Source organism: Prionailurus viverrinus, chromosome B4 (genome assembly GCF_022837055.1).
Source record: "Prionailurus viverrinus isolate Anna chromosome B4, UM_Priviv_1.0, whole genome shotgun sequence".
NCBI classification, from domain to species: Eukaryota; Metazoa; Chordata; class Mammalia; order Carnivora; family Felidae; genus Prionailurus; species Prionailurus viverrinus.
This window is the reverse complement of record NC_062567.1, coordinates 37,551,139-37,564,191: the sequence shown is the minus strand read 5'-3', so window position 1 is coordinate 37,564,191 and position 13,053 is coordinate 37,551,139. Positions and strand designations below refer to the sequence as shown.

General features: G+C 46.3%; 1 protein-coding gene across 1 annotated transcript in view; it reads left to right on the top strand.

Moving 5' to 3' along the window:
* The window catches only part of ANO2 (anoctamin 2), a 257,957-nt gene that overhangs the window by 205,272 nt on the left and 39,632 nt on the right, over positions 1-13,053 (top strand). Inside the window, exons 14-16 of the mRNA XM_047866504.1 lie at positions 8,082-8,193; positions 10,367-10,424; positions 10,589-10,689. Coding sequence (XP_047722460.1) covers positions 8,082-8,193; positions 10,367-10,424; positions 10,589-10,689 — 271 coding nt within the window. The remainder of the gene's footprint in view (positions 1-8,081; positions 8,194-10,366; positions 10,425-10,588; positions 10,690-13,053) is intronic.

Below are 13,053 nucleotides of genomic sequence, written 5' to 3'. Positions count from 1 at the left end.
AGAATGTTCCAGTCCTTGGGGTCTTTCCATTCTCTACACATCTGTAGGTCTCTCCTGTCTGCTGCCCTTCCCTGTGGTTACCACCCATGGCTCCTCCCCAGCTCATCCGTGCTCCCTCCACCACATCCCTGGGGCCTCAGCTGAGAGGTCAGCTCTCCAGAGGCCCTTCTTGACCGCTCTGACTAAAACCATCTTCCTGCCCCCTTTTCTTCTCATCTCCCTGCCTTTTATCCTCATTGCTCTCCAGAATGGTCTCATTAATCTATGCCCCTCTTCTAGACTGTAATCTCCAATAAGCAGGGAGCTTATTGGTTTTGGCCACCACTGTATTCCCAGTGCCTGATGCCTGGCACACAATAGTCACTTGATAAACATTTGTGGAACTAGGGAAGGATGAAAAAGATAAAAGCATTCCTTCCGAGCTGCCTTCCCTGGAAAGGCATGAGGAGATGGGCTAAGGTGGAATGACTCCCTTCCTTCTCACCGGGCTTTTCCAGACCTGTGTGTGTTTGCAAGATGACCCACTGGTGTCATGGGAGTGTCGATGGCCACAAATCAGGCACACCTACCTGTTGTCTCCCCACTCCTATCATTGCCATGGGGAGACAGTCCTTACAGGGCTGTGATAGCAATCACATGGGGAATCCATGGCAAGTGCCCGTATAGTGCCCGGCACATAGTGGGCACTGAGCATGGGGTTTTCCTGATTGGCCCATAACAGTATTAATCAGTCTCTCTCTCTTCCTCTTCCCCCTCCCAGATGCTCCCGTCCTATTTAGTCTCCTTCTTTTTTTTTTAATTAAAAAAAATTTTTTTTTAATCTTTATTTATTTTTGAGAGACAGAGAGAAACAGAGCATGAGCAGGAGAGGGGCAGAGAGAGAGGGAGACACAGAATCCAAAACAGGCTCCAGGCTCCGAGCTGTCAGCACAGAACCCAACATGGGGCTTCAAACTCACAAAATGCAAGATCATGATCTGAGCTGAAGTCAGCCGCCCAACCGACTGAGCCACCCAGGCGCCCCTAGTCTCCTTCTTTCTTAAAATGAGATGCCCTGTGATGCTGTCACCTTGGGCTAGGCTGCTAGACAGCACAGCAGGTCTCACGTCCCTTCGTCTGGGATCAAAAGTCATCTTCCCGACTCTAAAGGAGGGATCCCTTGCACTATGGAATTCTCTAGGGTTCAGGTATATCTCAGGAGTGCCCTTCCTTAATCTCTAGTTCTGGGGCTCTCAGCTCCCTTAGGCAATGCTCTGGCTGCTTAATTACCCAGCTGGCTGGTTTCTCCTAAGGTGATTCCTTTCCGATGACACAAACAAGGCAACAGCATCATATTGGAGGCTGAGACACACCTACCTCTGCCCCTGCCCCCAACACACACACACACACACACACACACACACACACACACACACACGGAAGGCCAGGTGGTAGGGCTGTCAGAAAACGTAGCTGTTTGCAGAAGCTGGATCTGCCCTGGGGGAGAGGCGGGGAGAGGGGCAGGCACCTCTGCTTTCTGACTCAGCTACACAAGTTCAGGCCCTCCTTCCTTCTGCCCAGAGCAGTGCCGGGGCTGGTACTTCCTGAAACATACACTTGGACATCTCATTTCCTTTTGTCACCATCATTCTGTATCTGCTGGCTGGGTTGCTGGGGGCTCCAGTTACCCCGAGCTGCTTTTCAAAAATTCAGGTTCTGCAGCTGGCATCCTCTTGCTGGCCATACTGTTTCCATATGATTAGGATGGAGCTCTGGGGACTTTGAATTCTGAGCTGGCCCCCTGGGACTAACTTGGGCTTTCATACTAATTATTTTCCAAGGCAGTTTACAGCTGGGTCATTTGTACTCATATTTTTTCATGACACAACACTCCAGAGGTTTAACACTTAACAAAAAGGGGGGCTGGGTAATGGCTCTGCACAGGAATTCCATGTGGTTACCCTTCCTGGTCCTGGATAGAGTCTGCCCTCTGTTGGAAATCTGCTTCAACAGGTTGGGAGCAGGCGAAACCCTCAGAAGGCCTCCAGTCAACCTGGGGTGACGTTCTGGGGGATATGGGATTTCAGGAGCATATAATGACAGAGAAGGGTTGCCTTCTACTTACCCACACTCTCTCTGTGTTGACTCCCTACTTCACCTCCCTGTAGCGATTGTAGCCTAAAGGCACTGGGCTTGGAGTTTTATGAAGCATAAGGCTGGGATGTTTTCTCATGGTCTCAGATTCAGACCACTCCAGAGGTCTGTGTTTTATGACGGGATCCTGCCCAGTGGCCTGCAGTACAAATTGTTCTGCTTGGACTGAAGACACCATCCCATCCCAAGTGGACCCTGGGAAAACTTGTTCTGTTTCTTGAGTCATATAGTCTCTGTCATAGACAGATGAGGTTCCTAGTGTTGGCTACTGAGACAGATCCAATAGTCTAACTGGAGCTTCAGGGCTTTAACACTCCCATCCCCAACCCCACCCCCACCCCACTTATCTCCATCCCTGGAAGGTATTCCCTGGGAGCCTTCCCTGGAAGGCTCTGTGAAGCACATTACATGGCTGCAGAGCTTCTCTGAGGTGGGGGCATCCAGCTGATTTAGTGGCCTATCAAGCGGATTTGGATTGTTTATTGGAAATGCCCATTATTTATGATGGCTCATGGCCCTAAAGGTGCAGGCAAAGGCTGTTTTCAGAAATAAAACTAATAAATAATAACTAGGCCCATGATTTATCAGTATGGAGGAAAGGAGCCACTCATTCCAGTTGGAATAAAGCATCCTGAAAGGATCAGATTCTCTTTCCCCAGAACTTGGAGGAAATTCCTGCAGGGATTGGGAGATCTGAGTACAAAGAGTTCAAAGGAGATTATAAAAGAAAATCAAAGACACATGCCTCTCTGTTCCTCATTCTTAATCCCCTTCTAGCCACATTTACATGACAAGTTTTCCAAATTTTCAGCTCCTTAGACCTGAATACTTATTTTGGGGTGACATCAGTTTTAATTTTCTTATACCCAAACTATTTTAAAATGAGAGACAAGAAGTGGTTGTTACTGTTGAATTGGCTGCCTTAGGTACATGGGGCAAAGGCTCAAAATCCTACTGAAAGCCTTTGCTTCCTTCCTCCCCTCCCTTCATCCCTCCTTCCCTCCCTTCCCTTCCCTCCTCTTTCCTGTCTCCCTTCCGTCCTCTTTCCTCCCTTCCCCTCCTCTCTCCTCCTCCTTACTTTTCCTCTCTGCCTCCATCCCTCTCTCCTCCCCCCCTTCCCTCCATCCTTTCCTCCCTCCCTCCCTCCTTCCTTCCTTCTTTCTGTCCTTCATCTCTCCCTCCTCCTTCCTTCTTTCCCTTTCCCTCCTTCCTTCTCTCTGTGTCTCTTTCTCCTCTGTAAGACAACAGGGCACATGGTGGTCTCTGTTCATGACCTGTGGCCATGTTGAAGCAGGACTCAGTCCTTTGGCATATCCCTCCCCTAAGAACAAACCCAGAATTCTTTCAACACTGGTGAGGAAAACAGGTTTTAATGCATCTTTGCTAAAGATTCTGTGGAGATGCTAATGATGGGATCCCACTACAAATGACAGGGAAGTTAATGAACATTTCTGCTGGGTGCCTCTGCCCCTCCCCCATCACTTACATTTCTTTGGCAGAGAGCACCTCACCTCCTGTCCCTCCCTGCCCCTCGTGTGGCATGGGCATGGCCCTGCATCTAACCCCAACATCCCCAGCTCTTATCTTGTGGATAAGGTAGGGAAATTTAAATCGATTAAATTAAATTGAAATTGAAATTAGGCAGATCTGTCTTTCTTGTGACTCCATACCCACAAACAGTGGTCCTTGGAATATGACAGGGAATTTTTAATAAATGATAAATATTTTTTCACTATTCCAGATCATATTTTTTCATGTCATTCATTCATTCATTCATTCATTTATTCATTCTTTCAATAAATATGCTTAGAAGAGTACATCTAGTGATAGCTGTGGCCTACCAGAAGGTGTATCTGACTATGCTCATTGTTTTGCCACCCAAACCATGCATGGCGAGGGGAGGGTGGCATGGGGCTTGGGAAAGTGAGGGTTAACAGCCACATGGGGGTTCACAGTTATGAGATCTTTTTTTTTAATGTTTATTTATTTTTGAGAGAGAGAGCACAAGCCAGGGAGGAGCACAGAGAGAGAGAAAGAGAGAGGGAGAATCTGAAGCAGGCTCCAGGCTCTGAGCTGTCAGCACAGAGCCCGACACGGTACCTGAACCCACAAACCATGAGATCATGACCTGAGCTAAAGTCAGACGCTTAACAGACTGAGCCACCCAGGCACCCCTATGGTTATGAGATCTTAAAATGGAAAGTGACCTTAGAAATTGATGGTAAGCATTTCCTGGGCCTCAGCATTTTTTTCTTTTGTCAAGGAGAATAGGAATCAGACCGAAGAAAGGGATGTGGATCTTGAGCCCAGGGAAGACTTAAGAAGCATAAATCAAACAGGGATGCACTGGCCTCTTTGTCAGGCAGAATTTGTAGCAGGAACAGAAAAGGCCTTACAGTTTAAATATCTGAGGGGCTTTGCTGATGTACATAAACTAAAGAAGAAATAGCAGCTGAGGCAGTGTTCACTGTCAATGGTGAACACAGATCATTATCCAAATGCTTATTGGGCAAGGCAGTGTGGGACTGGCCCTGACTTCTGTCTCATGTGCAATGCCGTGTCCCTCCAGGCGCGGAAGGAAGGAGAAAACTACCAAGCTGTCTGCCAGCTGAGGGATAGCACGGTAGACTTTTCCAACTTCATCTCCTATAAAATGAGGACAGTGTCTCCAGATTCCCTGGCAGTGTTTATTTTCATAGTTGTCTGGAGAACCTCGGGAAGCTTGGGTGGTAGACTTCTGCAGAGGTGAGGACGGGCTGTTTCGATTAGATTTTCCCAGCTATGTGCCAGCAGGATCTCACTATCCTCCCCGTTGATTGGTAGAAAGTGCTCATTAAACAACATGGAAAGGATGCCCAGAATCTTTGGGGCTAAGACATATGCACAAACACCTGGCCACGGATGGCCCAACCGTGCTGCAGAAAGCAGGGCTGCCAGCTTGGAGGAGATGATGCAAGAAGAGAACACTTTAGGACAACAGGAGCTATCCTTGATTGAGGTCTGGCACTTGCCAAGCACTAGGCTGAGGGCTTTCTAAGAATCCTATGCAGTTTTCAGGGCAACCCTGTTGGGCGGATGTCATCATTCTTTTTATAGAAGTTCAGACCTCTAATTATGCTCTGCATTTGAAATCAGGTGTGTCTGATGCAAAAATATGCCCCTACAGCCACCTCTGGAGTAACACAATCAAATAGTCACTCCCCTCAACACACAGCTGAGCCCAGAATAGCGTGACTGGGTGCTCTGTAGGTTCGGCATGGCCTGCCAGGGCCTCTAGGACTGTTCGTAAGCATAAGCAAACTCAAGTAGGCTTCAAGATGATGAGGCACTTGGAGAATGAGCTGGTTTTCCGTGTCACTGTCTGCCTAGGGATGATGCCATGTTTCTTAGGGCTCATGGGAGCTAGGACATGACTAGACAATGAGTAGCTCTCATCTCCCAAGGCTCTTTCAGCCTAGAGAGAAGTCAAGGCCAGATCACAATTGTGATCACTACCTGCATCTCTAAGCTTTCCCATTCTCAAGGCCCCTCCCAGGGCCATTCATCCCCAAGAGCTCACATATGCCTGTGACTGTCTCTTTAGTAGGTTTCTGCTTGTGTTTGGACCACACCGATGATGTTGGGCACTGTCTCTTATCCTTAGGATTGTGTTCTAAGATTGCAAATGAATGAGGGGCGCACTGTGCTGTGTGGGAAAACAGATCATGGAAATACAGCATTCTTTCCCTAAGATCCCCTTCCGCCATGACCTGAGGGGAAATGATACCTTGCCACTCATAGATTCAATCTTGAAAAGACTTAGCAGTTTGCAAAAGGTTTTCACAGAGACCTTGCTAAATTAAGCTCTTTGAGGAGTGTGAAGTCTTTATTCATCCTGGCGGGTGTTCAATTAATGTGGACTGAACAGTCACAGATATTTCCTAGGTATATATCATGTTAGACTGCGGGTGGAGGGTGGGGAGGTGACAGAGGATGTGCAATGTAAACAGTAATCAAAGATCTTGATTTCACAGTGCGGCAGAGTAAAAATTGTCTTTGAAGACAGGCAGATATGAGTTCAAAACCTTAACTCTTACGTAACCCATAAGAGCCACTGTGGCTGTGTGATCTTGAGCAAGGCTCTAATCTCTCTGGATCTGAGCTGCCTTTATTTATAACAGTGAGATGTACTGTCTCCCCCCCCCCCCCCAACACAAGTAGGTAAGGATGACGTGAGATAGCAGATGTATGCAACAGGTGTGGAGCAGATCAGAGCAGACACTCCTGCATAGCGCATGATCCCTTTGGCCACCCAGGAGGTCACTGCAGCTCCCTGCATGTGGGTGTTCTCTGGTTGTGAGCATGCTCAGCCCATGCATAGGACAAGGTGGAAGTGCTAGGGAGTCAAGTCCAGCAGTAACCTTCAACCAGGTAGGGGCTCCACTTGCTCTCACTCCTCAGTGTAATAATTATGAGGGGTGTTTCACAGTCTCTAAGAAGACCCCCCAGTGGGACTGAGCCCTGGTAGCCTGCTGCATTAAATTGTTCGTGAACACATCCGTGCTGTCTTCCCCACTCCTGTCTCACTACCCCAAGCTTCCTGGGAGCACTTCCCAAATAAGCCACTTACTCCCAAACTGCTTACTTCTTGACACAAAGGGCCACCCCAAGTAAGACAGAAGATTAATTAAAGCTACTGTTGTGGTTTTCAAAGGGCTTGGATGTGGGTAATTAATACAGAGAAATGTAAAATACTGTAGGAGAAAAAGAGATTTCTACCATCTGACATCATCTGGGAAGGCTTCAGAAAGGAGATTATAGGCAACATCTGATCTGAATGGTAAAGGATATGAAGGATTTGTACATGAGAGGAGGGCCCAGGGAAAGGAATTCCAGGGGAGGGAACAGAGTTTTGTGTCCACTTTTCCAAGGATTCTGACAAAAGCTATGTGTGAGTCAGGTGGGCAGACAAGTCAGGTGGGTCCGTGTGTCAGCCTCATCTGGACACGGAACCTCCTGGCTGGCGTGGTCCTGGTACTTTGGCCTTGTGCTCAGCACGCTTTCAGGCGATACTTATCAGTGCACATGATACAGGGCTGGTGCTTTCTTTCTGCCCCTGAAATGTGACCCTTTAACCTCCTATCTTTGCCGAGCCATTTGTCACAGTCTATGAAATCCCCATCAAACACTCTGCCCAGTTGTCCACCGAGCATCCCGTGGGTCTCGGGTCTTCCAAAGGCATCAGTGAGGTTTTCTGCTCAGTATTTCTCAGGCCCCTTTGGGGATTATCAGCTAGCTCCTCTGCTTGGACCTCATAGAACTCAATGGGGCTGTGACCCCCGAGTTTGAGACATTATTAGGCTTGTGCTTATTTCACTTATCTGATGATCCTTCATCATTTGAGTGAGTGCATGAGAAGTGTCTCAGCCTATCCAGAAAGCACACAGATCCAGGCTGTCCTGCTAGAAATGGAGGAGGCGGAAAAGAGGAACAATGTCATGGTGCCCAAGACAAGTCTTTGCTGCCTATTGACTGTTGTTCATTGGTTAACAAGCCTTTTTCATCAGGGATTTTGTTCAGATAAAATCTTATGGAAGCAGCAATCACACAGGGAAAAGCTGACTACCCCTTGATGAAGAGAGGGTGGTTGGAGAAAGTTCTGCCAGCCAAGATCTCCCTCAGAGGGGTATGGTAAGAAACCATTGCTAGAGTGGGTAAGAAGAGGGAAGTGGAAGGAGAAAGGTGATGATTATATGTACCCTTGGCCTTCTGTAGCCTCATAGTATCTGGTAAACCATTTGGGACTCCCAGATGACTTCAGTTCTGCTGTGCTAGAGAGACAGGTCTCTTGGTTTCTACCCTGAAGCAGTAAGAGCCAAGAGACCAATGGCTTATGTAATAGGGATTAAAACTCTGAAGAGGTGAAAAATATGCCTCTCAGTCTTAGCATCTTTGCTCTTATCTTTCAGAGGTTCCAAAAACAGAACAGACTTTTGAAGAGCGCCTGATACTCAAAGCTTTCTTGCTAAAGTTTGTCAATGCCTACTCGCCTATCTTCTATGTGGCCTTTTTCAAGGGGCGGTGAGTATAATGGTGTCACACGTGGTGACTTGTCACTAAGACAGGGGTCCCTGCTAGAGTCAGCTTGTCCCTGCTGCCCATTCAGTCCTATTCCCCACTTCTGTCCCCACCTTGTCATTCCTGAAGCAATGGCATTCGCACCACATCATTTGGGATTAGAATCTTCAGATTCAGGTAACCAGGGAAACTGCAGGGATTTGACCCTGGGCCCCAGAGGGTGAGTCTTAGAATAATCTAGACATCCCAACTTTGAGGATGACATAGGAGGAAATTTCAGGTCTGGTGAGTGATTTGGAAGTCTTTCAATGCATTTCTGACACTAGCTACCCTGAGTTAGCACATACTTCACCAAGTAAGGGCATGATCTTCCACGAGACTGCTCACTCCGAACACTAGCTGCAGGCCCTGGGGTTCCTATGCCACTCGTGATTGGTACCCACTGGCTATGACCACTAACTCCTCAGGTTTGATAATTCTCTAGAATGACTCACAGAACTCAGGAATGTGCTGCACTTAAAATTACAGTTTTACGATAGAAAGGGGGTACAAATCCAAACCAGCAAATGGGAGAGGCACATAGGGTGAGATTTAGGAAGGTCTTAAACAGAAGCTTCCGTGTCCTCAAGATGGATCAGTTTCCTGGCACGTTGATGTGTACCACCAACCATGAAGCTCATCCAAGCCTCAGTGGCCAGAATTTGTAAGGTTGCGGTACGTAGGTAGGTATGATTGGTTAGATCATTCACCATGTGACTGAGCTCAACCTCCAGTCCTCCTTCTCTCCCTGAGGTCAGGCTGCTATTACATGGATCAAAGGTTCAACCCTCTAATCACATAGTTGGTTTTTCTGGCACAGCCTCCCCCATCCTGAGTGATCTCATTAGCATAAATTTAGGTATAGTCCCAAGAGGCCACCATGAATAACAAAGAGACTCCAACCAAGAAATTCTAAGGATGTAGAGGCTTTCCCAAGAATCAACAACAAAGGCCAGTCAGATTCTTTATTATATAGACTGTCTGGATGTAAAATGACTTCTGATGAATACTTTTCATGGTTAGATCACTTGGCTACCTATAAGGAGATTTCCCAGTAATGATTAACTGTCAGGAAGCTTTCCTATCACTAAAATCTCATCAAGCAGGCATTGATAGCAAGAACTGTTCTTGTACATATTTGATAGTTTCTTATAAAAGTTTTTTTACCAAAACCACAGCGTCCTTCCTGGGATCTCTGCTCTTGACTCTTATGAAATTATAGTAGTAGAGAGACTGTCTGTATTAATGGGTATATATTCCACTGGTGCTTTGTCTCTAGATTTAATATCCATAGCAAATTTTATGCATGGAAATTCCAGGCCAAAAAATAGGGTCCCGACCCTTAGGTAAATTTGTGGCATATTGAAAAAGATGGTCTTGTCAACAGCACACTGCAGTAAATGCCATAAGAGAAGTGTTAAGAAAGTGATGGGGAAATATGTAATTGTGAACAGAGACAGTAAGAAGACTTCACAGAGAAGGAAAGATTTGAGCTGAGCCTTAAATAGATGGGTAGGATTTCAACAGGTGGATGAGGGGCTGACATTACAAGTGAAAAGGAATCTTCTCATTACCTGTCTGGTTCCATGATTGGCTTTTACCTCTCTGCTTCACCCCCACCTGCCCCATCCTCTTGTTCCCCAGTAAAATAGACCCTACTTGGGAGAAGCATGAGGCAGGCTGCTTCCATTCCTTCAGATGCTTTCAGTTAGGAGTCTGGATTTTTCTTTTCGGACCCCAGGAATCTGTACTTGCAACTTTGGCCTGTCTCCTCCTTCATTTCCTGGGAAATCAAAAGCTCTCACCGAGGAGCTGCAATCAGAACTCAATTCTTGGCATTAGTTGGGGGAAGAAGGTGCACAGAAAGTACACTTAGATATCATGCAAACCGTGTGGTGTTTAGGCTCAGAGACTGTCACACATGCACACCCACACATGTGACCTTCCCAGCCCCACACCAGCTCCAGCCTCAGCCCCTATTCCCTGGAACCCTGGGTAGTACAGGTGAGGGCCCTAAGTGATTTAGCCCCTACTTTCAAAGAGGACACCAGGTGGTGGCTGTTCCACTCTGAAGGCCATGCCTACAAGCAACCCTGCCTTTCTCCTTCCCTAACTCTCCCATGCTTGTGGATTTCAGGTTCGTGGGCAGACCTGGAAGCTACGTTTATGTATTTGATGGCTACCGCATGGAAGAGGCAAGTATAGCCACCAGTGATCCATGGCTGGCTGGTTGTTTGTAGGTGCCCCCCTGGCCTCAGCCTCACCCTTACCCCGTTTCGCAAGCTTTACTTTTTGCCCTTGCTTCTCTGAGCTCCCCTTGGTCTTAACCACATCTACTGTTATCTTCTCTTCTGGGCAGTGTGCTCCGGGAGGCTGCCTTATGGAGCTCTGCATTCAGCTCAGCATCATCATGTTGGGGAAGCAGCTGATCCAGAATAACATCTTTGAGATCGGAGTCCCGTATGTAATGAATTTTTCTTATCTCCTCACTTGCCACCAGGTCCTAGCCCAGCAGGGCCAGACTTTCAGCAGGATGCTCCCTGCCTCCTCCCCTCAGAGAGCCTGGTTATTTACTCCTCTGCCCACTTGCCAATAGTTTTCCCCATGAGGCAGGGCCCCTCCCACGAGGCTTGTCTACCCATCTGATTGGGGAGGTTTGAGGCTCTGAAAGATTAAGCACTTGCTTAAGTAATGTAATGACTAAGTGGCAGAGCCAGGACTCAGGTATCTCGGACCTCAAAGTGTAAAATATTTTTAATGCTCGCTGTCCTCCCACTGAATAAGTAATGTAGACTTTCATTATGGTGGGTAGAAATGGATACGAAAGGGGGAAATACTATGTAATACTTTAGACACATGTGGTCTTGGAGGAGGGAAGGGTGCAGAGCTGGTGAAGCTCAGGCTGGATTTGCATGTGGATCTTTTCTCTCCTCCCACATGGTTTTATACAGATTTCACAGAAGGACTTCTTTCCCTTAAGTGTTGCATTGAGATCGACTTGAAAATAAACACAGACTTGTAGGCACTAGATCTAAAAGGAAAGAAAATGCAGTAAGTGAAAATCTACCTTCAGGTCAAAGAAAAATGTAACCCCTCCCCCCTCCCCTGACTGCCGCTGCCACCACCACTACCACCACCACCACCACCACACATTTCTATTGCTTTTTGGTGTTCTCATACCATTACTTAGGCTGAATGCTTAGGGTGCTTTTCTGTCCTCACACTGACACAATCTCAGATGGCTCTTGGGTGTGTGTTTTTCTGGTATGAGGACTGGCAAGAATGTTGGTGTCTGGACATCTTGTTTCACCTCCCTGCTGCAGCCAGCCTCTGGTCACCAGTCCGGAAATCATCAATTTTGAGAAACCCAGCCCTCTGAAACTGTGCCCCATCCCCAGCTTTCTGGTTGACAGTCATTCGGTGATAGTCAAGCAAAGCTGGTAAGACACATGGTCACTGTTCCCTAGGAGCTTACCATCTCAGAGAGAGACTACATTTGTTGTGGAGAAACATCCAGAAAATATACAGACCAAGAAAAGATGTACCAAAGCCACATCTGGCTCCTTTGAAGCCAAGGGACCAGCCCCTCCACTGCTGCTACAAAGGAAAGTGTCCATTCTCCTTCAGACATCTGGGAAAGACACCTGTCCTTCCAGTGTATCATTATTCTGCTGTGGATGGAATTGTATACAGCTTGCAGGCATGAGACTTATTTATGCCTGGACATCTGCTCTACTACTTAGCCCATTTACTCTGGACCAGAGGCCTTTTATAGATAGAAGAGAGGCAAGAGCTCAGGCATATGTTTGGACAGTGTATTGGCATGTCCCCCACCCATCTACTTCATAACAGATGAAGTTAACACATGGCTGTTTGCCTCAAAGGCTAAATTTTCTTGTTTATGCTTGATATGTGTTTAATATGCCACACTTTAATTAATTGATGGAAATTGTACAGTGACTCATGAAGCTGGGGACAAATCACTTCTCTAAGTCTTGCTGTCCTCATCTCCTGATGAAAATAATGGCATTAGAATCATCTCCAAGGTGTTCTCATTTCAGCTGTGACATTCTGTGACCATGTCCTCTACTCAACAAAACTGGGCACTGCTGCTTCCAAATACAAGTTACTTCTGTTTCAAAAGATTGTTCCTCATTTCAGTTTCTAGGTTGCTAAAGGACACATACAATTTAACTGTGTAGTTAATTATAATATATATGTGAACTACATAAGATATATAGTTAATTATAATAATAAGTATGTAATTAATCCCTGAGGATGTAGAGCAGAAATCCTTCTACCAAGCCCTGGAGTCTTCTGTCTCCAAAGTTCTTGTAATTTTACAGGTTGTATTTTGAGTTCAGTTACATGAAATCACTATGATGGTGATTTTTGGATTTTCCCCTCCTTGCTCAGAACCCACTCTCAATAAATTAGACCCCATCCAATCCAGAGTTTAAGCACCTGGAGATATCCTTATATGAATGACACAGTTGAGAAACATGAAATAAGCAAGAAAATAAAAAGGAGTCTTTCCAAGTCAAAAGAGATATGACAGTTGACCTGACAGGAAGAAGAGGTATAAATGATAAGAATAAGACCCATTGGTCTTGAATTCTTTGGAGGGGGTAGCACATTTCAGTAAGACAGAGATTGTCCAACAGATCTGGGTTTAAATTGAGCCATTGTAGTATACTCACTTTGTGACCTTGTTAAAGTTATTCTAGAAAGATTTTCATAAGCCTGGCTTATGTACAAATAAAGGTTGCATAAATGCTCAGCTATCTCGAAAATAGAGCATATGAAATCCGAGAAAGGAAGAAC